This window comes from Pseudonaja textilis, chromosome 3 (assembly GCF_049901715.1).
Source record: "Pseudonaja textilis isolate UNSWEBS1 chromosome 3, rPseTex1.2, whole genome shotgun sequence".
Lineage (NCBI taxonomy): Eukaryota > Metazoa > Chordata > Lepidosauria > Squamata > Elapidae > Pseudonaja > Pseudonaja textilis.
Genome location: NC_141992.1, coordinates 136,345,952 through 136,367,786, shown reverse-complemented (window position 1 = coordinate 136,367,786; position 21,835 = coordinate 136,345,952). Strand labels below are relative to the sequence as shown.

Here is a 21,835-nt window from a genome sequence, read left to right as displayed (position 1 = left end):
ATATAAATATAATATCCAGTACCAAAAAAGAGAAAAGAAAAATAGAATCAATATTATTCCTTATTATCTAACATTTCTATTTTTGTATTTCATCATTCAACCATTGATAGAAAAGATCCCAAACTATATAAAATTGTTTATCTTCTTGCTCTCTGATTTCAAAAGTCAATCTACTCATCTCAGCACATTCCAATATTTTCTTTATGACTTCTTCCTGCAATGGAATTTTCTCATTTTTCCAATTTTTTGCAAATACAATCCTAGCCGCAGTCAATACATTTACAATCAAATATTTCAAATCTTTACTATAAACATCTGGTAAGATTCCCAATAGGAAAAGCTCCGGTTTCAAATCTATATGCTTCTTTGTCATTTTTTCCAACCACATGCGGATTTTAGTCCAATATTTTCTAGCATCCTCACAAGTCCACCACATATGGTAGTATGAACCAGGTTTCTGATGACATTTCCAACATTTTTCGGATTTGTTCTTGAACATTCTTGCTATCCTTGTCGGAGGAAAATGCCACCTGTAAAGCATCTTATTCTTATACAAGTTTTCTTTATAGGCTGTGGACATTGTCATTTTATAGTTTGCACCCATAATTTCTGCCATTTCTCTAAGTCAATCCCGTATCCAAAATTCCTCCCCCAAGCAATCATAGTTGAGCTTTCTTATTAAAGTGAGTGGGTTCCTATGGATTTTCAGTCTGGGGAAGTTGAAATCGGGCAGGTAAGAGAAATGAGTCCCAAAGGTGCTTCTTCAAGAGGCAAAACATCTCATTGAACTGAGATGTCTTCAAAGAAAAGCCAGAAAGCCCAGTTGCCTCTTGAAGAAGCACCTTTGGGACAACCATCACTTGTGGACTTCAACTCCCAGCTGGCTGAAGAACTCTGAGAGTTGAAGTCCACAAGTCTTAAAGTTGCCAAGGTTGGAGAGCCCTGACCTGGATGACTGAGAATTTCCATAGACAATTAAGAGAAACGAGCTTCCCTCTTCCTTCTCTGTCTTTAGCTCATCTAATGGGCTGAAAAGACAAGGGATGACGTTTCCCATTGGGACTTGGTGGCTGTGTCCATTTCCCTTTCCTCTTTGACAGGCTTGATAGGAAAACGCAAGAAATGTCTCCTTAGATTAGGACATGCAAGCTCCCCCCCCCCCCACCGCCCCATTCTACTTGCTCCTCCATGGCCATTGCGACCTTGGGTTGACTGCACAGCCTTCCCCGCTCTCCTTCCCTGTGAGAGAGAGAGGGCAAGATAGCAGGAGAACAAGGCTCTTAACCCAAATAGCCATCTCTGCCTATTCACGCTCTTTCTCTCTCTTCTCTCTCTCTCTCTCTCTGCCAAGGCTGAGGAATTCGCAGGCCTTCGGGGCCCCATTGCAAGAGCCTTCCCGGCAACGCCGTCCCAGGCAGCCAACCAATGGGGAAATTGGCAGCCCGGCGTGCCTGGTGGGCACCAGATAGGGGAAGGGTGGCCCTAGGCACGGCAGCAGACGCCGCAATCCCCGCCTCCTCCTCAGGGCTGCCCGAGGTCAAACTTTTGCGCCTCGCCATGTGCCTCTTTGCGCTCGCTCTTTAAGCGAAACGGGCGGCTGAGGGCTCGGCAACAGGCGCCCAAAGAAGGTGGTGTGGTTGTGAGCTTTTAAAGGGAAGGCGGAGAGAGAGAAAGGCGACGCAGAGCTCCTGTCAGCCAAGCGAGCAACGGGAACGACCGAGAGGTTCCCGCTATTCTCAACAGGGCGCCGCTCAGCGCGCAGGTGGGCGAGGCCGCCCGGCCGCTGGCCTCGCCTCGCTCTCTCTTTTTCCCCCGACGCCACGCGCGAAGTCCCCGCAACCGGGGTTTTATAACCCTGCCGGCTTCTCTCCCAGGAAGAGACCAATAACCGGAGGGGACTCCGCCTGGCTACCCGCCCCTCCGAGCTGGGCGGGGAAGCGATGTGTGTGTGGGGGGGGCGGGGCGGGTGGAGGGTGGAGAGGGGCGGCAGCGGAACGGGGAGCTCGCGCGCGTGTGACATTTGGGGAGAGACCTCCGCCGGCGGAAGACTTCCCTGCGCTTTCCTCGCCCCCCGCACCGTCCTACCTCAAGAGCATCATCCGACGAGGCTTCCTGTTTGACCACGGAGCTCAGCTCAGAACCGCTCGGCGCGGGAGAAGGAAGGTTTCCTGTTGCTGTTGCTCCTGCTCCTGCTGCGGGTGCTGTTGCGTGGCTGGGGAAAGCGGACTCTGGACGGTGAGAGAGAAGTTGCTTTGGAAAGAGGGCAGTTGGCGCCTTTGGCAGCCGGAGGAAAAGAGCCTTTCCCCTCCCCTCCTTCCCTCCCCTTCCCCTGACTTTCTTTTCCTTCCTTTTGTTGCCGGTCTCGTAGCAGGGGAGAGATTCTCTCTCGCTCGCTCTCGCTCTCTCTTTTTGGGGGGAAAAGATGCACACGACGCAGAAGGACACCACCTACACCAAGATCTTCGTCGGGGGTCTGCCCTACCACACCACGGACTCCAGCCTCCGGAAGTATTTCGAGGTCTTCGGCGAGATCGAAGAAGCCGTGGTCATCACCGACCGGCAGACGGGCAAATCCCGGGGATACGGATTTGTAAGTCGAAAGGGACCGCCGGGCGGTGAGGGGGGGACGACGACGACGACGACGAGCGCGGAGAATGAGGTGGTCGTAGTCGCTGAATAATGGCGGGAGAGAAGGCAGTGCTGGGGAAGGGGACAGTAATCCCTCAGCCCCGGTGTCTCTCTTTCCCCTCAAAAAGGAGGCTTTGAAAAGATTGTGACCATTTGGTTGGAAGGCAGACAAACGGTACATTTCCCCCAAACTTAAGCCACGGGGTAAGCGAGGCACTTAAGAAAAACTGCCTATCAACTGAGGGGGTCCCACGATTAGTACACTACTGACTCCAGGTGTTGTGGGGATATTTTGTGGGGTGATAACTTTTTTCTCTGAAGTCTGTACTGTGAGCGCTAGGGATATTGGCTTCATGGCTGCATAGGAAAACTTGCTAATAAAGTTCTGGCCTTGAATGAAGAAGCCAGCTGGCTGCAGACTGATAGGACATGTTCATATTTTTATCTACAGTGGCACATGCTACTGTGTCACTGGCTTGGAGTGCTGCAAACTTTCTGTGCTCCTGTTTAGGGAAACAGAGAATGCTTCGAATAGAACTGCATTTTTAAAAAGTGTTTATTGTATTAATGTCACACACACACGCACGCACACACACACACGCACACGCACACACACACACACACACACACACACCTATCTCTAAAATTCCGACACTGAAAGATACTGCCTAGTTGTATTTTCATTTGGGTGAAGGGAGTTTATTTATTTGTTTATTTAATAGGTCACCCAAACACCCATAGGCAGCTTACAACTAAACAATATGTAAAAGAATGCAACCAACTGTAAAAGCAAAATACCAAAACAAAACAAAAAGGGAACTCCCTGGTCATCCTAATCTGAAAGAGTCCATCAGAAAGAGTATTGTTTTACGATATCTGGAAGGTTGTTTTGAGGGTTGCAGTTTTGATACCTTTGCTGTTTACTATCAAGGTGACAATGGCGGATCGAGCTGCTGCTGAAAGGGCCTGCAAAGATCCTAATCCAATCATTGATGGCAGAAAAGCTAATGTGAATCTTGCATATCTGGGAGCGAAACCAAGAATTATGCAGCCAGGTAATAACTGTGATTATTATCTTCTAATTTTAGAATGAGTGGTTTGCAAATGAACAGCCAAAAGTTCTCAAAGAACATAGTTCTGAAACATTGTATCATCACCCAATTCTGTGGTTTTAATAATGGCCAATTCATGTTGAGGATACTTTGTGTCAACGCAATACAAAACTTGCGTATTTCTGGCTCAACTATAAGAATTATGTCCAAGAGCCATAATGTCATGTGATTTGCAGAATGTGGGGCAGAGCTCCCCAGAACTGACATAAAATATTTGGAGTAGATGAAAGGGGGATAAGTTACTTTTTCCCAGGTATATGTACATGCTCCGTGTAGAAAATATGGACAATGAAGCAGCCAGAAAACTTTCCTTCTTAAAAAAATTGATTGTACCTTTGACTTGCTATGGAAAACCTCCATGTGTGCACTACAAGTGTAGTTCTAGTTGTGTGAAGAAGTTCTTGCATAGTCCCTTTCTAAATACTTGACTGATAGAAGTCCAGGAAACCGAAAGTGGAAATTTAGAAATCACTAACTTGAGAATGTAGAAAATAATATCACAGCCTCATGCAAAACCAGGTGATTTCTATAGGTTATTACCTCAAATAATGTACACAGGATTATGGTCTCTCTATTTATTGTGTATATATATAGGGAAAATTAATGTATATAGTTCTTTCAAATATTCAATTTCTTTTTTGGTGAATCACATGTGATGTCCCTCTTTAATTGAAGAGTCTAATTAATGGGACTAAGTATTTAATTGATAAGAGAGTCCAATTAAATGAAGAGTCATTCTGTTGTATGTGACTCAGAATATAAGTTTTCTTTTAATTAATATTTCTAGTACAATATTTGGCAGCATCTGTAGTCAACGTTTGATTTCTAAGAATCATCAAAAATAAATGCTTCAAAATGAAACCTGGAATAGCTTCCAGTTTCTTTGTGAAACCTATCTTATTATTTACAATAATAGTCAGCAACCTATTCTGGCACCATATATAACACTGTAATGTCTCCTAGGCATCTCAAAAACAAACCAAATTTTGTAAAATCAATAATTGCAATAACTTTTGATTAATAAGTTTACATTAATTTGTGGAGCAACAGACATCATTGGTGTGTGTAGTTTCTGTGTTGCCAAACGCTAACTTTCTGAGTTATTTCATTTGTTCATTTATTTGATATTTCTTTTTATCAACATTGTACTCCTGAAGTACTATGCTCTTTTTTTTTCCAGCCAGGCTAGCGTCAACTTATTTATGGAAGTTTTTTTTTTTCATTACTAAAATCAGCCTCTAAACAAGATCAACATGTTTTCTGTTCATCACTGAAGTAACTAGGAATAACCACGGTCAATCTCTACCCCACATTTACATTACCTCTACATTTAAACTCAAGATAAACAATTTGAAATTAAATAGTGGAATTTAGGGTTTTTTCAGGAAAATGAACAAATTATTATTAAAATTCAGTGGGTATAGACTTTTTAATAAAAAGTCACATGTATGTACTCTTTAACTATTATTGAGGACCTCTCCTACTGAAAGTCATCCCCATTTACTTAGAAAATTATATGTTTAATCTTAATTCGTTTGCATCGATTAATCCTTTTAATCCTAGTTATTCATTATAAATATATTATGGAATTGTTTAGAAATCATTCTAAAGCATTCACAAGATGGCCACCCTGTTCCATTCTACTTTCTAACTTACCTTATTTCTGTTAATGTTAATATACTTAATTTTTTAATATTTTCTATTTTTGCTTTTTTTTATGATGTAAGCAACCCAGAGTTGCTTGGCAGTGGAATTAACTTCATATAAGTTTAATAAATAAATAAAACAATAATGCAAAGATACAGGCTGTTATTATGAATACTAAAGTTAAATGAAAGCTAAAAATAAATTGTCAGTTATTTTGTCTTTATATTTAAGTTCTAAACGAGGAAGTACCTTCAACTATTATGGGAATATATAGTATTGTATGTATATCAACTTTTAGCATTGATTCAATTCAGTCTCATACCAACCCTTTGTTCATTTTTTTGCTATACTGGTATGTTGCTCATTCTATACAACAGTTGTCAATTGGAGTAATTGATTCCATGAATTGCTAAATCAGAATTAGAACTCATTCATTTGATACACATTCACAAGCCATGGTTTGTACAAACTATGATTTGGAACAGTGAATTACCAAGTAATTTTTTTATGTAACAAAATTACCTAAATTGAGGGAATAATAAACTGTAGTATATTACATTTAAATAAACGCAAATGACATTAATTTAAATTTGCTTTTTATCCTGACTATATACAAGTCTGGAGCAAATACAGCATTAGTTTAAAAAAAGGTTGTTTACTTCTGGTTTTGCTAATAGTTTATTGAAACATACCAGGATCAAGCCAATTTGGTACAGATAAAGGATCCCAATCTTCCAGCCTCAGCTAAGAGATTGGGAACATGAACATCACTTTTTTCTTTTGTCCTTCCATCATTGGTTTTAACTATGATGTGGCATTGCCTCTTCACTGTCAAGAACTAACCAGATTAACACATAATAATATGATTCAGATTCAATCAGTTATTTGGCAAAACTTCCTCTAGTTATATCAAAAAATTCTATATTCCAGCAGAAAATCTTATGAGATTTCACACATGACTGCAAGCTCATGAAATTTCAGTAGAAATGTTTGGGGGGGAAAGGTTTTGGGGAAGGTAGGCCAATGTACAAGAGTTCCCAGGCCTGCCAGGTATTTGACAACCATATTTAAAGCAATCCCTAAAAGGGCAACAGAAATTTGTACAAAGACATCTATACAAAAGAATTGTACAAAGAGGAAGCGTCAAATACAGCAACCAAGTTTAGGACTAAGAACATTACGTGTGCCCCAAACTAATAATGTATGAGAAATAACAAATCTTTCTCCTCAGGTATAATATTATGAATATTGTTGAATGAAAAGATTACTATTAAGGCTGTGAACACATTTAAAAAATGATTCAGAGGAAGCACGGTACTTTTCTGCTACTTGGTAAAGCAGTCTGATTTTTTTGAGATTTTTTTAGTATGTTTAGGGGGGTCGGTGTGGTTGACTCAGTGGTTAAGATGCTGAGCTTGTCAGCTGGAACACTGACAAGTTCGAGAGTTGAGCACCATGTGATAGGGTGAGTTCCCATCCTTTCCCCAGCTCTTGCCAACTTAGCAGTTTGAAAACATGCAAATGTGAATAAATAGGTACCACTTCAGAGTGGGAAGATAACAGCACTCCGTGATTTCATGCTGGCCACATGACCATGAAAATGTCTTCAGAGATCACTGGCATAATGGCCTTAAAATCAGCACCACCCCCTTGAGTTGGCAACAACTAGCAGAGTAAAATCTGCAGGAACTTTTATATATATATATATAAAATCTGCAGGAACTATATATATATATATGAACTGACTAGTTAAAAGTTGCAGCCTTTATTTCACATGTGAAGAAAGGTTTGTGTTTCAGTGATTTGTTATTAAATTTATTTGCTGCCCATCTTGCGGTTCAAGTCAACTCTAAGCAGCAAATAAAAGTGAGGCTCTATTTACACAAGCTGAAAAGTAGTTCTTCCAAATTTATTTTCAAATTGTGCAAAAGCTCAATAAAGGAGAATATTTGCAACTCAGGGTTGAAAAGAGGGTCTTTGGTGCTTTCTGATGATGATATCCTGACTAGTACTGATAATGTTACCTAGTTTGGGTAATGAAACATCTGCAAGAAAACAACCAAGTTCAGAGAGTATCAAGGATCCTTTATACAAAGTTTTGCTACTATTTTAAACTTTCTTGTATATACCAGCCATATTAATAATTTTGGACCATGTTCAATCATGTATTTTTAATACTAGAAGCAGCAAAATAACAGAATTATTGTTTGGCCTCTGTGCCTTGAAAACCAGGGTTATAAAATGAAACAAAATGCATTAGTGTATAAAACATTTTCATGAAAGGTAAGTTACATTTTACCTGCTTTTAAGAATGATCCCAGGATAGTATTTATTATAAATCTTCAACGCTTTGGTTATTGATGTGGAAGTCCCATTTAATTTCACAAACTTTAATTCTCCATAGAGAGGTAAAAGATTGCCAACACGAAGTAACAATGGAACGGAAGGAGTACCAATATACAGTTTGTGCTTTGTTTCGTTTATAGGTTTTGCCTTTGGGGTTCAACAGCTCCATCCAGCCTTAATTCAGAGACCCTTTGGGTAAGTCTCCTCTAAACTTGGGTTTGTTTGTTTTCTTTGCAGTGGGAAACAGATAGCCTATATATGTTAACGTCCTTTAATGTGACTGCTGGCAATAAAATTATTACTTTTTTGTTTCAAACATGCAGATTTAAAATGCCCTCACTTCCTTAATGGTTTTCAAATAAGTGTTAAAGATCCTGCACTGAAGCAGTCCTGTGTGGATAAGAATGTGGGGAAACCAGGTCTGCCTATAATCAGCACTCCAGTGTACCCCCAACAATATATACATATTTCTAAAGCTAAACTCAATGTTATTTATCTCTTTCTAATCTGACAGGGATCGTTTACAGTTAAGATAACTGATGAGAAGGATATGAGGTGGAATAGTTCTGTTTGGAATTAAACTCTGTAACCAGTAGACTCAAAACACACAAACAAGCTAAAATGGTGATTAACGATGCATGTATGTTTTCTTTCTATAGTCCATAGATATCAGTGTGGTTTTATTTATTTATTGATTGATTGATTACAGTAATGAAGTGGTGTTGATAGCTAAACTGTGTGCTTTTGTTTAATTGAAAGAGCTGTAGTGAAAGTTTTTGGTGGCTTTTCCATTTTGGTTTTGTTGAGGAGTGTTGACTTTGCGAAGGGGAGCAAAAGAACCTCTTTTTTCCCTCTTGCTTTCAAGCTGTAGCCTGCGACTTATTTATCTTCTTTTTAACCACATTTTGTAGTGATTGCTAAATTTGTGTGATACCATTTTATTTTCTTTTTTTTAAAAAAAAGAAAGCTCAACATTGCTTGCATGTTACATTTTTTTTGTTTTGTACTTTGGGAAGGATGTGGAGCTTTGTGTTATTAACAATATGCGTCCACTTGCACTTTCCCATTAATGATTTTGTTTTCATCAGCTTTAACTTACAGTATTCTTTAAATATGTGCTACTTTTAATAGACCTTTGTTTTTGTTTTTAATTCAACAATTCAATATGAAAATAGAAAAGGAATCTGCTTGAACTCTCTTTGTGCTCTTTTTCTCCTTGCTAATCCTTGCTAAGTAAAACTTAAGGTGAAACTGGAGAATAGTTTTGAAATACTATAACTTATTACCATGAAACACTAGCAGCAATAATTGTATTTAGCCAGCTGAAGACTGAAAAAGACAATGTCTGGATTTACATATTATTGCATTCGCACAACGCACTGAGCTATAAACTAGCCAACCACTTTTTAGTCAAAAGCCATAAAATGTGGTTTACAAACTATCATTGCTGAGCTCATTTATAATGAACAACATTATGATTTGGTGTGATGTGTAAATCCAATCTGTGAGTTGATGCCCTACAGAGGAACTCTGATGATAGGGGCCTGGGCTATAATGGAGACAGGAGAGAGAGAATTAGAGAAGTGCAAAATGTTGTGCCCTTTCAGAAGCAATTTTCACTGATTTGGTGTCCGCAGATAAATCTAACATATTTACAGGATTGGGAACTAGAACAATAGAGACTGTTGGGAAAAGTAAAATTTTCTGGCCTTTCATTCATAGGATCATATTTCTGGAGTTTTGTGTGATGCAACACTGGATCCAGTTCATTTGCCTGTGATTATATGTAATTTTCTTGATAGTTTTTAAATGCTTTAATTTCCCCAACTATTTGCCAACTTAGGGGAAGTAAAGATATAGAAATGTTAAATTTGTCTGCCATTAATAGAAAAGCTAAGTGCATATATAGGAGGAACAAGGGAGTATATACATAAGATAAAGACTTCAAGATAGAAAGCTAAATAGATTTATAATCATACAAACTCTCCTTCTTAATCTTAATCACATTTTTCTTTTTGAATACCAATAAGCAACAGTGCATATCTGTTAAGAATACACAAGATTCTGCTTCCAAAAATTATATATTAACCGTGTAACCATGTCTTAAATTGGCTTTTTCATTTCTCTTAAGGACAAAACTTTTAACGTTTTAGCTGTTCATCAAAATAAACGCCTACCTACTCCCTTAAGGAGTGTTACTGTTCTAAATCAAATATTTATACAGCATAATTTACCAAAACAACTGATTTAACTAAACAGATAGAATGAGAAGAATATTATTTTCTATCATTCTGACAGGTGTCACAAGACTATTTTCTCTTAAAAATCTAGAGAAGCCCCTCCCACTACCACCATGAGCGAAGTGTGCAAAAAAGAGGATTTTTTTTTTCCTCCCACATCGGCTCTCCTGACACTTGCTATTATTGTGAAATTGCAGCTTCAGGAGGACCATTCATGCTGGGATCATAGTATGGGAGGAAAGATTAATTTCTCTTCCCTGCAATGTAGCTTGGCATTCAGCCAGTCTATTGAGAAAGATAACAGTTTTGCAAAAGGCCGGTGTTTTGTAAAAGAGGGAAATTCAACAAGTGTAGTTTGGCATACAGCCATGGAGATGAAAAGCCAAAAACTATGTAGTCAAAGGAACTACTATAAGTAACAGCATAGTTTTGATACTTCTGTATCAAAAGTTAACTCCTCTAAATTTAATAGAAATTGCTCCTTAGTAAATAAGTGACTAAAGAAATACTTCAAATATCTCAAATTGATATTTTAGCTACGTTGCAGTCCATAACTTATGGTCTTCTGTTTTGTCCATTTGTACACTGTTCAACAGTTCATCTACATTATGTAGATGTTGCAGATGCTTACATTGATTTAGTGGCATATTACAGTGCTGTGATAGTCAGCATTCCTGAATATCTATTGTGTGTTCATCCAGTAAAAGTGCCAGCTATAGAGTATATGATTTCATATTTCTAGAACCATTTCTCCATTGTACTGAATGGAATGGTGATATGTGGCCTCAGAATTTTTTTGCACACCAACTAATGTTGCTGTGCTCCAAAACAACTGTCAGATTGCAAGCATTACAGTATAACAATAAACAAAAACAATATTATAAAAATATGTAGGATGGGGTAAGCCTCAATAAAGATTTTATGATATAATGAGTATTTCAGAGATAGTTTTTCTTAAGATAAATTTCAAAACATCTGCTGTCTAGGTGGTATTATAGTATGCAGAGATAATGATGGATCTTGATATAATATCTTTTTCTGATAAGATGAAGCATCTGGGTTGCAAATATCCAGATGACTATTAGATGACAGCAAATAAATACCAAAAACCCAAACTCTTTGTTATCACCTAATAGTCACCAAAATCACTGGAGATGGATATAGTAGCCCTATTTTGCATCTATGTTCTCCAATCCATTGTTTTTGTCCTAATGGTTCCATTGTTCATCCATTGTTCTTGTCATATATGGCTAGCCATATATTTATAAAATCTTTATCCAGTTTTATCTTGCTGTTTCATCACTAAAAACAATCCTATTTTATTCTAGGAACTTTTAAATATATAAAACTTTATTTGCTCAGAATTTTATTATTTCTTGGAATATATGTGCAAAATGGCAATTGCTCCACATGATGGCCTGTTGGATTTATTTGAATATAGTACGAGCTGTTCAAAACCTCCCTCATCCCTTCTGGATGTGCCTGGATATGTTAATAATCAAAAGCGGTAATAAAGTTTACCTACTATAATTTAGGGTTACTTTATTTTGGAAAACAATCTATCCTTTACCTGGGTCTTAAACTGGTTTTTAAAAATAACTTTATTAGGAACAATGACATATTTTTAAAATTCAACATTTTTTTTTAATCCAGGGGCTTTCTTTTCTCTTTCTGATTTCTTCATTTAATGCCTACATTTGGATGTTACAGAAATATGTGGTTCCTTGTGACAAAAATAATACTTTAAACTATACGAATCTGTGTTACTTCATGGAAGTAAGCCAATGTGTTGATGGGTCAATCTTTTCCCTACCCCAAATCATAATTACATGATGGTTTGGCTGTATCTTCATACCAATTAAGTTGGCTGCATTAACTCAATAACCACTAAACAATGTTTACAAACAATAAGAAAGTTATGCACTGTGGTCACCTCAGATTACATAGCCAATGATGATGTAAACAGTTTGCTCCCCCCACCCCCTATCACCAGTAATTCTCCTAGTTACCTTTCCGGAGGTTGCTCAGCTCTGGATTATTATTATTTTTTACACTTTTGTAAAAACAAAAACCCCAAATGCAGACATCCTGTATCCTGAATGGAATCAGAACTGCTGAAAGCAGGATGGGAGAAGTGTAATTCCTCCCTTGTGTTCTTTGTTTCCCAAAATAACTTCCTGCCAGCCCTGAAGGGATGGAATACAAACCAGAGCAGCAGAGATAAAACTGAAGCAACAATTTGGGGCTACTCCTGCAGCCATGCTAGATTTTCAGTGGTTGTAAAAATCTAAAGCAGTACAGTGGCATGATTGTGAATAGGTGATTGAGTTCAACAGATTTGATAAGGCTTTCTGCTTTGTTGAGCTTCAAATATTGACACAGGTTTCCTTTCATGTATGGACAAAGCAGGGGAAGGGTGTTGACTTGGTACGATGGGCTCATATCATGAGTGTTGTCTATAAGAGTGCCAGGGAGATTCATGCTCTGCTTTTTGTGTCTCACACATTGCTAGAATCAAGACAGGTTTATTTGAAGGAAGACACAGAGATAGAACGACTCAGATTTATTCACTGAATGAGTCAGATCATGTGCTTGCTAGTAGACTTTTTACAATTTTTATTTTACATTATTTATATGTTGCCCACATTGAAAGATTCTCAGTAGCACACAGCAAATAAAAATATCACATTAATTATCACCAAAATAAAATAATAAATTCAGAGGTAATTATCTCTCACTCTGAAATGCTGTGGACTTCATAATCTCCCAGTGCAACTTATAGAATTGGGCATTGAAGCAGGCTCCAAGCCAATGAAATTCAGTGATTTGATGCCAAGCCAATGAAATTCAGTGATTTGATGCTTAATTGAGTTAATTAAATTTGACTCATTGGAAAACAGGTGGAACCGACATCCAATTCTTCTGCAAATAATACATTCGAAAGTAAAAATAAAGTGCAAACTTATTTTTAGTTAGGCTTATACAGTGCAATGAGTAGCAATTAATTAAAAGAATACTGGAAGTAAATGTTTCCAAAATTTTCCTTATGTCCTGTCAAATTCAAAAGGCAAAATCCAAAATTCTGGAAAGAGGATAGGTCATTCTTATCATAATACATCTTAGCTTAATGTTGGTGCTTTTATACATGACTATCTATACTCTACTGGAAATCTGTTACCACTTAAATATTCTGACTCCACTGCAGTTACTGTGAAAATGCTAAATGCTTTAAAGGCAGTTCTCAATGTATAACCACAACTGAACCCCAAATTTTTATTGCTAAGCGAAATAGTGAGTTTTGCCCTATATTATGACTTTTCTTGCCACAGTTGTTAAATGAATCACTGCAGTTGTTATGTTAGTAACACTGTTATAAAGGGAATCTGGCATCCCCATTGACTTTGCTTGTCACAAGGTCGCAATAGGTGATCACATGACCCTGGGACATGACAGCTGTCATAAATATGAACCAATTTCTAAACATCCGAATTTTGAACATATGACTGGCAGGATGCTACAACAGTGTGAAAAATGGTCCTAAGTAACTTTTTTCAGTGCCGTTGTTACTTTGAATGATCACTAAACAAACGGTTGCAAGTTGAAGATTACTTTTGTGATGGTATTCACACGTACACAACATATTTAGCTCAATATAATTACTCATTGAATTCAGTAAGGGTTGAATTCTGAATAAAAATGATATAGTTATATAACAAGTTCAACACACACATTAAAGTGAGTTCTTTTGAAAGGAATGAATCCAACCCCAGATTTTACAATGATATAGCAACAGCAATAGCACTTAGACTTATATACTGCTTTATAGTCTACAGCCCTCTCAAAGCGGTCTACAGAGTCCGCATATTGCCCCCAACAATCTGGGTCCTCATTTTACTCACCTCAGAAGGATGGAAGGCTGAGTCAAGCTTGAGCCTGGTGGGATTCTGCCAAATTGCAGTGGGAGTATCTTGCAGTACTGCACTCTAACCACTGCGCCACCGAGGCTCCATATATATTGTAATATGCATGTTTTTTCAGAACTGAGACCCATTAAGGGTTTTTTTTTTTTAAAAAAAGACTGACTTAAAAGTACTACTTACCAGTCCTTGAGCTAGCAAAAAAAAATTTATACTGGCATAAAATATGATGTCCCCACTGACAGAGCTTATCCTGACCTAGACACAAAGCTGGAAAGTGATTCTATCCATATTCATGGTACAGAGATTATGTTAAGGGTTGGAGGTTCCTCCAGCTTTGTTTACCCCATCTCTTAGTACACCTTCCACCATGTCACCAATAGGCATGAAAGTGGCCGTTATTCTCCTTACTGTACATTGGGATAGGAAAGAGCCTGGGAGGCAGAAAGTTTTAACAATGTCTGGATAGATATCTTGAGCAATCTGTCAAAACTCAACTCTATTTTTGCCTATCTGCTCTACAAGTGAATTCAAAATGAACCAAAAAATTGTCTGCTAGACTCCTTTTGGACATAGTAGCTTAGCATTCTTACAGAACAGTGCTATTCCAGAATATTTCTTGACCCATAATGGTCTGCTAGACTCCTAGACATGGTTTGAGAACTGCTCCAATGAACATGAAACCCGTCTTTAAAAGCAGCCTGAACTACAGCTAACAGGTGTGGGAAAAGAAGCAGAAAGACAGCTCTCTCTTGCCATCGTGCAGCTGTTCCACCACTACTGTCGGTCAGCTGTTATTCAGACTAATCCAGGACTCTGATCCCGGGAGACCCGTTTGAAAAAAAAAATGGGTTAGCCTTTCCTAGGAAAAAAATGGCCCTAGAAAGCACAATGCAAAGACTAAAGGGAGAATGGCCTACCCATACCAATTGTTGATACATGGTGAGTTTACCCCATTTTCTTGGATCACCTTGGTTAGTGAAGTGCCTGCAGCTCTATCTGTGATAAGTCTTTTTAGTGTATGAGGGAAAACACTGTTTTAATTCCGGTATAGCTCGAGTGAATTAAGGCCACCACAGGTATTTGTTGGGATCAAATGAAATGCAATGCCATGAGGACCCAGCACAATATATATAATCTAAATCTCAAAATCTTATTTTTGCTTTTGCTTGATAGAAGTAAGGAAACACTCTGTTCAGTAGGGTTACTTGCATGTAAGTGTGTGTTTATAATAATCTTGAAGGAAAATGGATGAGTTTCAGTGCCTATTTCTAATGTATCAAAGAAAACTACCTTTGAAAAATCTGGAAAAAGGTGCAGAATCCAGTGTTTCTCCCAAAAGTAAGTTCAGAAGAACTTTTTTCAATCTGTTGCATCAAGATGCCTGAACAACCTAATGAGAAGCTGCTCTTTAACTTTTTGACCTTGAAGAACATAAAAGGAGCTAGCATTTTAGTATCATGACAATCTCTGCATGCTGGCGTTTCCAACAGATGGACGTTTACTTTGGCCTTATAAAGCCATTTTACTCAGCTGGAAGCTCTTGTCGCATGACAGATGATCAAAAATAGACCCACTGCAGCTTTCGCTGTCAATCATGTGAGATATGGCATAACAGTGGGCGCCTGAACAGAGTGCATGCAAATCGTAGGCTACGAAGTTCTAAAGGGGTAAAGTTTCATAATTCTCCCACCTGTTTGTTTCTTAGCTTAATAGAAACAAATTACAAGTACTTGAATACATAGATTCATCATGATATTCTAACAACGAAACAACTTTAAAAGTCCATGATGATGATGCTTCTGTCAGAACAGAGCTATGACTTAACTATAACAAAGTGATCTGCATGTGTCTTCTAAAGTCTTAAGTCTGATAGAAATGATCCTTGGCAATTGATCTGTTTTTAAATGAGCATTATGATCAAATTACTATATGGTTTTAAATCTATTTAAAACCATACAAAAACAAAGTTATTATTGACTTTAATATCATAGATTTCTTTACAGAACACTCAATATAAGAGATGAATAATTTTTTCTGTATTTAAAAAAAATTCTTAACAAGTGACTGTCATTCTGTTCAATAATCTCTTCTTATATGCATCCTTAATGTGTTGCTGTTTTCCTATCCAGGACAGTCGGAAAATAATTATGATTTTTTTAGTTGGATCCTTAATATTGAATTGTAGGCATTGAAGGGGGAGTACATAGAACATAGAATAACAGAGTTGGAAGGGACCTTGTAGGTCATCTAGTCCAACCCCCTACTCACACAGGAGATCCTATACCATTTCTTACAGATGGTAGTTGTTTCAAAGCAAAGCTGTGTGGATTTTAAGTCCAAAAAATTACTTTCTAATGCAGTAGTGTTATATAACTAAAAACATTTTTTGCTTGGCAACATCATATGAACGTTGAAAATAATTTTTCAATGCAGCTGTATTAAATTGGTTATAGGGGGATCAAGAGGATGTAATCTGTGCAATAGAGAGAAAGGAAACTTACATTGCATGAGAAGCTGAAAGCTTTCATTCTGCATCTATGCGTGTGTGCGTGTTCCCTGAATCTTATCAGAATTACACATTATGTAGGAGAGACAGTTTGATTTCCTGATAAAAGTTTTAGCTGCAAGTTAAAACTTTGGAGAAGTTTCTGTTTATTCCAAAGGGAGTAATAGGTTCGATACATAAGATACAAGAGTAATAGGTTGGATACGTAAGATACAAGGGATCAATCCATATACATATAGGTGGGGAATTAGCAACTTGTATAGCTGCATGCAACAAGCAGAGCTTATTTTAAGCCATGCAGATTTATTCAGAGATTTTTAAGCAAACTATTATTATTCTATGCATAATAACCACGGTCTCCATTACCAAGCTGTTCGTAAGTAATCCTGAGATAATACCTGAAGCATTTGCGTGTTGAAAGCACCACAGAAGTATTGTTCTCTATACATATGAGAGCTTTATTACAAATATCAACAGTGGCCTGCTTGTGCTTCTAGCGGTACACACATAAAAAAATGGAATGTTTAATAGTAAGGAGAATATTGAAGTATGTATGTAATAACAGCAAGGTTGTTCCTCAAAATATGTTTCTCCTTTTTTTTTTATTAAACACTAGATCTACCTGAACATAATTCTACCCCAGCTCTCCCTATTTCCTTCCAAAGCTATGCCTTATATAGAAATAAGGAAGGTGGCACAAGATTCCGTGGCCTGATATGTCATAACAGGTTTGACTTTCATGGCCTTACAACCTCTTCAGAAGTGTGATGCACATCTACCCAGAGGTCACTGTCATGTATTTTAATGGCATCTATATAGCTTCCCCTCAATAGCCTTTTGTGACGGAGTGAATTGCACTATAGTTCGTTTGACAAGTGTGATTCTTGCTGTGTTTACCACACCTGTGAACTTCTATTTAAACTCCTTTTGTCGCCTGTGGTTTTTATTTATTTATTATTTTTTAATAAGGATGACTGAAGTTGCAGAGGAATTAATGTGTGCATAGCAATTCAAGTAGGATTGCCACAATACAAAATATTTGTTACCCTACATCATATCCATTTGAATAATGTGGGTAATGCAATGGAATAAGCAGAAGTCCTGTGAAATCATCGGTATTGGATCATGAAACTAAACATGTAGGTTACCAAAAATATATTCTAAGGAAAGAATCATATAAACTCTCAGTATATTACAAATCTTAGGGGGAAAACTAGTCACTTCTCTGTGGCTATGCACCCCATGTCGTCTAGTCCCAAACCAGGATTCTTTAATTTTTCTTTTAACAAATGTACATGTTAAGATTATCAGTATTTTAAAATTAGTAGTGTGCCTTTATAGCAATTCTGATTAGTGTTGTAAGTTGGCACTAACAACGTGACACTACTATTTTTTAAAACACACATACACACACACACATATATATTTTCATCAGTGTGTCTCCTTTTTAGCTTGCAAGACGATAACTGAAATTAATTATTGTGGCAACCCTATGCATATAACAACAACTAAATTTGAGTTTGGTTTTTAGTTCTGGACCGGGGAGTGAGGTTTCCCAGTGGCCTAACTTTATCTTCTGTTTTTCAACAGGATCCCTGCTCATTATGTATATCCGCAAGCTTTCGTGCAACCTGGAGTGGTTATTCCACATGTCCAGCCTACAGCTGCTACTTCCACCACACCCTACCTTGACTACACGGGAGCTGCATATGCTCAGTACTCTGCAGCGGCGGCCGCTGCAGCAGCTGCAGCTTATGACCAGTATCCCTATGCAGCTTCGCCAGCTGCTGCAGGATATGTCACTGCTGGGGGATATGGCTATGCAGTCCAGCAACCTATCACTGCAGCAGCGCCTGGAACAGCTGCAGCTGCAGCAGCTGCTTTTGGCCAATACCAGCCACAGCAACTGCAAACAGATCGTATGCAATAGCAGATGGACATGGCAAGAAAGCATCCTTTGTTATTACTCCTATCAATTTACCTTCAAGCCTTCCAGTAGAAATAATTAACTTTTTAAGTTATCCAGCTTTAAAAAAGAAAAAAACTACAATGCAATAGAATAGTATAAGAACAAATACCACAGTCTTTTAAAGCATTATGCCTCCCATAGAATGAATAATATTGTGGGATAAGATATTGTAAGAGTTTCTAAGCATCATCTTATCATGAAAGCATAGCTAAAGTAACCAAAAAAAAGCTGTTTTTTTAAAAAAAATAAGGTGCATTTTACAGTATCCAGGGTAAAAAGTTCAGGTGAGCAATCCGTAACTACCGTATCAAGTAGAAGATTACTATTACTTAAATATTGAAAGCGCTGGCTGTCATTGCAATTTTTTAGTATGGCCTATTTTGTGTGAATGAGTAGAAAAATATTTTTTGGACGATCTCATATTGGGCATCAAACAAACTAAGGAAGATGGCCCTTGGGAGATGGGGGAAGGGTAGACAGCATCAAAGTTATTTTCTCATCTGTCCTCTCTATGAATGGGACTATGGAGCAAGTGGTGTGGAATTAAAGGGTGTAACAGCTGTACAGACAATCAATGACACAGCCCGTTCTGGAAAGAACACATCACTTGTTCTCATTTGATGAGGTTGTCACATTCTAATCCCTCTCCCCATCCTGTTTCACTTTTAGAGCAATTTTGACTGCTAGAGTCAGCTATTCTGATTCTTAAACAGGATCAGCTCTCTCCTACAGCAGCTTTCTCCTTTTATTTACTGTATCTATTCATGGTTTGTGAATAAAGGCAGGAAGAAATTTGCTGAATTTTAATATTTAAGAACTGTACTAGGGAATGCTTTTTGAAATGATTTGTATACAAGTTAATTCCTATTTAAATATTTATTTGCAAAACATAGGCCTCTTCCATGCGGCTACTTGTTGAGACTGCAATTCTTCAAAGGTTAATTCTATGTGAGCTATATTGTGCCTTAATTGTAATGCTATTTAAAGATATATTTATTTTGAAAGTTGTACGATGCTGCATTCTAAAGAAACCCACTTTAGATGTGAAACTGTAAAATATTGTATTCATCTCATAGTGTAAGTTATTTAGCAGGTTTAGCAGTAGAATATAAAATAATATAAGCAATTAAAGATGCTGACATGGGTTTATTGTCTTCAATAAACATACCTTGGTAAGGGTATTTTAAAACTTTTGGAAAGGTTTTGATCTTTAAGATGCTAGTTTCATGATTTTCCCGCTGTTTCACTGACTGAATACCAGTTTTCTTGGATGAAAGCTTTACTGGTTTTCAATAAACTTACTCAGAAAGATGTTCAGATACTACATATACAGTACCAATTGAGGAGTAAGACTCAATAAAAAAAATTACTGTGATGTATAATAGGAGCTATATTTATATTATTGGTCACACACATCCATAATAATGTCTGCATATGGAAACCATGGGAATTGGCTGAACAATATGGTGAAATAGCATGTGATTTGTCCAGCCTGTGAGTTTACTGTAAAGACACTTGGTTGCCCATGTGATGACTGAGTTGCAGATAAATAGTTCCAGTACCATAACAGTAATCCAGAATTGAATTTTTAGTCCCACTAATTTTGATGAGACTTTTTCTCAATTAGCTATATGAATGATAAAGTCTGAAGCCCTAATCTTAAATACAATATGTGCAAACATCATAAAGGAATACCCATCATGTCTTTAGAGTGGGTTATTGGTATTTTCTACTATGAAAAGGGGTCATTTTTCAGTTTCATCTCTATATAGATCAACTATTATTCCTTAGCTAGGAAATGCTGCTTTCATTTGTCCTGTGAACTGCAATAATGTGTAATTTTTATTCTTGACCTAAAAAGAAATTTAATATTTTAGACTGTATTGGAATCTTTTATACTTGAACAATTTCATAAAAGGGAAGACAGGATAGCATTTTTATGGAGTTCTCCAATGTCACTGGATTTATTTTGAATACTAGCCAGTGTTATATAAGATATATAACATGACTACTGTGCATGTTATTTATTATGTATATTGCTTTATAATGTTTCAGATCTTCTAATCTATACACTTGTATTAAAATAATAAAAATGTCATTGAATCCAAACTTTTTACAGTTGTACACAAAATAAGTTTCTTAATGCATCAAGACATTTTAACATGCATTTCATTGTTCCCCCTATTGAGTAAACAGTTGGTTCATGGTTTTAAAAAGGTTGATTGAGACAAATGAAATGTTATTTGGTTTGCCTTTATTTATGCAGTGCCGTCAAATTAAATTTTAAACAAGTGCTACATTACATGCAATGCATAATTACGTTGTGGAACATCAGCATGCTATTCCTCTAAAAATTGGAACCAGGCCTATAAATCCATAAAAAAAAACCACTGTTCTCATTCTGAAAGAATATAGATTTGTTTTGTCTTTACATTTTCAAAAGCACCACCACTGAAATAATATGCACACTATTCTCAGTGTCTTATTGAGGCAGATAGAAATTAAACATTTCCTAGATCAGGGGTCCCCAACCACTGGTCCGTGCTGGGCTGCAGCCCATTCAGAATTGGGCTGCAGAAGTGGTGCGCGAGCATGTGAGATGCTGAATTTCTGAAAGTGGCACGCGCATGTAAAACCATCCTTTATCCCCCCCCCCCCCCCTCCTGCCACCACCGGTTGGAGATTGGAGGCCACTGTTTTAAATAAGTGGCCACAGATCTGTGTGTATCATAGGATCCCACATTCCAAGATTACCTCCCTTGTGCTACAGTATCAGAAGAGATAAAATTGAGGGGACTGATGCTACGTATGTCTAGGTGTAATATTTTTATTATGCAGAGTTTCATCAGAAAACAAACCACCTCAATGTAATTACACATCATAGTTATTATCCATCCTTCACTGTTACTTATGAGTTCTTGGCCTTTCAGATTTGAGACAGAACTTAGGAATCTGAGAGAGAAAACACTGGGAGCTGATTTACTAATAGTATTCTTAGAGTTGTTTGAAATACGTTTCATTTTTAATTGTATATTTAGGACTTGAAAATAGTCTCAGTTCACTGATTATTACTGAATAATTAAGGTGTGCTGTTATTTTATTTTCATACTGCAAGCATACCGTACTTACTGTTTCTCCCCGAAAAGCTAAAAGTGGTTTACAATTGGATAATTAAAACTCCCAAACTTAAATAAATCCATTAATCCTTAAAATTAATAGATTCCAAAATTAAAAATTCTCATTTTGGGGGGAAAGAAAACCCAGAGAAGATTGAAATTTCAAGTCACACCGTTGATAATTTCATAATGCCGATTACCCAATCATTGTGGCTTACAGCAGCCAAAAAAAAAGGAAGGACAGTCCCAGAATCCAAAGCCTGACTCTAACAAGTTGCTTTTACCTCTTTTGACACTTTTTCTAATTGTACTCATTGACAGATCCTTACAGAAATAGAAAGCAGTATTTAA

General features: G+C 37.4%; 1 protein-coding gene across 2 annotated transcripts; it reads left to right on the top strand.

The window, feature by feature from the left end:
• The first annotated feature begins 1,959 nt into the window (after positions 1-1,959).
• On the top strand, positions 1,960-20,477 carry RBM24 (RNA binding motif protein 24). 2 transcript variants are annotated; one of them, XM_087930886.1, is made up of 5 exons: positions 1,960-2,235; positions 2,372-2,590; positions 3,560-3,683; positions 7,874-7,928; positions 17,990-20,477. In XM_087930886.1, exons 2-5 carry the CDS (start codon positions 2,423-2,425, stop codon positions 18,327-18,329), a joined length of 687 nt encoding a protein of 228 aa, XP_087787012.1. In that variant the 5' UTR covers positions 1,960-2,235; positions 2,372-2,422; the 3' UTR covers positions 18,330-20,477. The 2 variants fall into 2 exon arrangements, with proteins under 2 accessions (XP_087787012.1, XP_026555356.1); XM_026699571.2 differs by having other exon boundaries at positions 1,974-2,235; positions 2,369-2,590.
• The last annotated feature ends 1,358 nt before the right edge of the window (positions 20,478-21,835 follow it).

Coding starts and splice junctions, on each gene's coding strand:
- RBM24 (XM_087930886.1), top strand. CDS start 2,423: ATGCACACGACGCAGAAGGACACCACCTACACCAAGATCTTCGTCGGG. Junction 3,684..7,873: donor ACCAAGAATTATGCAGCCAG/GTAATAACTGTG, acceptor TTTCGTTTATAG/GTTTTGCCTTTGGGGTTCAA. Junction 7,929..17,989: donor TTAATTCAGAGACCCTTTGG/GTAAGTCTCCTC, acceptor GTTTTTCAACAG/GATCCCTGCTCATTATGTAT.